At 55.2% G+C, this 3,329-nt stretch overlaps 1 protein-coding gene across 2 annotated transcripts; it reads right to left on the reverse strand.

Annotated features, from left to right (window-relative positions):
- Positions 1-795: 795 nt before the first annotated feature.
- MYMX (myomixer, myoblast fusion factor) lies at positions 796-2,239 on the reverse strand. 2 transcript variants are annotated; one of them, XM_057700409.1, is made up of 2 exons: positions 2,208-2,239; positions 796-1,755 (listed from the first exon to the last, which is right to left on the reverse strand). In XM_057700409.1, exon 2 carries the CDS (start codon positions 1,694-1,696, stop codon positions 1,442-1,444), a length of 255 nt encoding a protein of 84 aa, XP_057556392.1. In that variant the 5' UTR covers positions 1,697-1,755; positions 2,208-2,239; the 3' UTR covers positions 796-1,441. The 2 variants fall into 2 exon arrangements, with proteins under 2 accessions (XP_057556392.1, XP_057556391.1); XM_057700408.1 differs by lacking the exon at positions 2,208-2,239 and adding an exon at positions 2,064-2,083.
- Positions 2,240-3,329: the final 1,090 nt, after the last annotated feature.

Here is a 3,329-nt window from a genome sequence, read left to right on the forward strand (position 1 = left end):
TGCACTGGCTTTTGAGGCCTCCGAGAGGAAGCAGATGGTGCCGGGGTGTGGGGAGACGGGGGTCTAGCGGAAAGCCCCGCTGGGCCGGCTTGGGGGCCCACAGCTCTGGTCTTGGTGCTTCCCCCCAGAGCAGCCTTCTGATGGGTATGCTAACGGGGTGAGGGTCCTGAAAGGGGCCTGTAGTCCCCACTTTCCCCCTTTGAACCGAGAGCCCAGGACTTGCTGGAGGAGGGTGGGACGGAGGAGTATTGACTGGGAACGTAAGCAAATTATCTGGAGGCTGGCTGGCAAATGCCCTGACAACCCTTATTTGATCCCCGAGGGACCTCCCACTGGAGCGGGGGTGCTGGGGAGTGGATGATGAGGTGGATTCCTCAGATCACACCACACCCACCCCCTACCCCTTAGATCCCATTCTGGGCAGAGGACCCTCAGGGGTGTGCATTTCTACACTGCTCCTCTGGGTGGCTGCCCACAGGGTCCCTCAACAAACAGACCTCCCTCTTCCCACACCACTAGCTGAGAAGCGCGTCCACACTCGCTGGAGGACGTTTACCTCCTTACCTTGCGCTGGCCAGCCAGACCCAAGATTGCTGGGTCACAGTGTAATATACTCAAATGAGACAGGAGAAGGTGCGAACTGAGCGGGACAATGGAATAGGTAGCAAAAGAAAGCCTAGAGTTGTTTCCCCACCCCTACCCTCTGGACAGGTCCGACTGTCTTGCAGTGCAGGAGTGTGACAAGACTGTCAAAGGCATCCCAAGAATTCAAAACAACAAATATTTATTGAGCACCTGCTGCATGCTGGGCTTTGGAGGCAGGACTGACTCCCTAGGGAACCAAGGTCTTACTACTTGGTAAATCCCTAGTCAAAGACAGACAGTCTGGATTAGCTAAATTGTCCATTGTTTCAGGGTCAAGCATTGTCCCTCAAGTCCCCATTTGCCTGGGGGTGGGGAGTGACAGAGGAGAGTCAGTTCCTCTCCCCCCAGAGGCCAGAGGTAATTTGAAAAGTTCTTGGAAAAAAAATAAAAGAAGAAAAGATGGGACTTTCCTGGTGGTCCGGAGGTGAAGACTCTGCGCTTCCAGTGCAGGGGGCAGAGGTTCGACCCCTGGGGACCTAAGATCCCACATGCTGCGCGGCCAAAAAAAAAAAGATAGAAAAGAAAAGTTCTTGGGAAGAATACAGGGGCAGAGAGGGAGGGATGATGATGGGTTTTCTGCTAAATGCTGAGCATCCTTCCAATCATTTCTGCTGGGCGTGGGGAGGCCTGTCTTGGCCGGACCCCTCCCGTGCTCAGTCCGCTAGGCAGGCTGCATGTCTTCTGCCCACCGTGTCTTCTGCCCACTAGGCAGGCTGCAGTCAGTGACGGGGTCAGGACTCTCTTACTCCAAAAGAAAGCATTTCAATGGGTACAGCTGCTACCGGGATTCATGGCCTCATTTTTGGGAGGCTAGCCTCTCCCTCCTCTCCAGGCGGGCCACTCCGGAGGCCTCCCCGGCATCTGGCGGGTGTCTCTGGCTGAGGACGAACAACAGACAGCCCAGCAAAGCCTCTCGCGTATCCTGGGAGCCCAGGCGGCGGGCCAGCCGGCGCAGCAGGGGCAGGAGGTGCTGGCGGGCGAGGCGGGCGGCAGGCAGCAGCAGGCGGGCCAGCAGCGTCCGGAGCAGCAGCGGGAGCAGGGGAGCCGGCATGGCCGGTGGCGCCCGAGGCGATCTAGGCTCCAGGCTCGCCTCTCCTGCTCCCTCCTCACCTGGCAGAGGCGTGAGGCGGGAAGGATTTAACCCCTGCTTCAGTTTACACCCTCCCACCCCCGGATCTCAATTCATGGGTAACTTCTGCTTTCCAGAAACCTTTCTCTGTGAAAGGTGGCTGGGGCGGGAGGATTCTCACCATAAGCGCAGATGGCGACAGACAGCCAGGGCAAGCGTAAAGCCTGGGCTGGGACCCACAGCTCGCCATTCGCAGCCTCCAGAGGCTCTCACTGTGCCCTGAACCCTCCCTTCCTCTGGTCAACCGCCCCCCCCCCCCCCCCCCCCCCCCCCCCGCCATGTGCATTACCTGGCATTCGCTAACCACTCAACCCAGCAGGAGTTCTTCCCTGGGCAATCTAAGTTTTCTTTTAAGAGACCTTGATGCACCCAGACCTGACACTCCCTCCCCTCCCCGTCCCCCCCGCCCCCACCAATGGGCAGCAGCTCTCACCGGTCAGAACTGCCGCTTAGCATCAGTGTCCGGCTCAATTTGCCTGCAAGGGCCACGGCTTCACTGGACACTACCCAGATCTGCCCCACCCAGCTCAGCCCCACCCAGGACAGCATGCCTGGGTTGGGGGAGCAAGGAAGAGACAGCTGTGTTCTGGCACCTGGTATGTGGAGGGGAGGGGGCAGCTGGGCTGAAAGAAGTGACACAGGAATTCGTCGTGCTGAGTGCGAACCTCAGAGTCTGCACTGCGCTTTCTAATGGTGTGATCTGAGGCACGTTGATTCTTTGGAGTTCCAGTCCCCTCGTCTGTGACCTCAGTAACTGGGAGGAGTAACTGGAATGGGGCAATGTATGAGACCCACTGACCCCAAATTCAGAAGCAGTGAGGCTGCAGCGCACACACCCGGCATGTTCAGAGTGGCTAGACAGAGAATAGGACGGGGGCAGGCACTGTGGGCCCTCTCCTGGGGGTAGAGGAGTGGGGTCACAGTCCATATCACAGCTGCACACAGCTGGGCAGCACTCCTCCTGAGGGACAGGAAGAGAGATCCCCACGTCAGGACCCTCTTCACCCGAGTCGTCCCCTGAAGATTAAATGGAGTTCCATGAGATGTCGAGGTAGAGACGGTCTGGGTTTGTTTTATTTTGTTTTTAAATGACTCATCCTGACATGTACACACTGCTATATTTGCAACAGATAACCAATGAGGACCTACTGTATAGCACAGGGTACTCTGCCCTGTACTCTGTAATAACCTAATGGGAAAAGAATTTGAAAAAGGATAGATTCATGTATATGCATAACTGAATCACTTTGCTGTACACCTGAAACTAACACAACATTGCTAATCAACTATCCTCCAATATAAAATACAAATGTTTAAAAATTAATAAATTAAAAAAAAAACCCATTTTTTTTTCTTTCTTTCTCGGTCGCGCAGCATGTGGGATTCAAGTGATCGAACCCACACCCCTTGCATTAGAAGCACAGAGTCTTAACCACTGGACTGCCAGGGAAGTCCCCCTCATTCTTCTACTTCGTAAAATAGGTGTAATTTCTGCCTTGACGGACTTGGATGAGATAATGGCCATGAAAGTGTTTTGTAAGAATAAGGACATGGA

This window comes from Hippopotamus amphibius, chromosome 11 (genome assembly GCF_030028045.1).
Source record: "Hippopotamus amphibius kiboko isolate mHipAmp2 chromosome 11, mHipAmp2.hap2, whole genome shotgun sequence".
In the NCBI taxonomy this organism is placed as follows: domain Eukaryota; kingdom Metazoa; phylum Chordata; class Mammalia; order Artiodactyla; family Hippopotamidae; genus Hippopotamus; species Hippopotamus amphibius.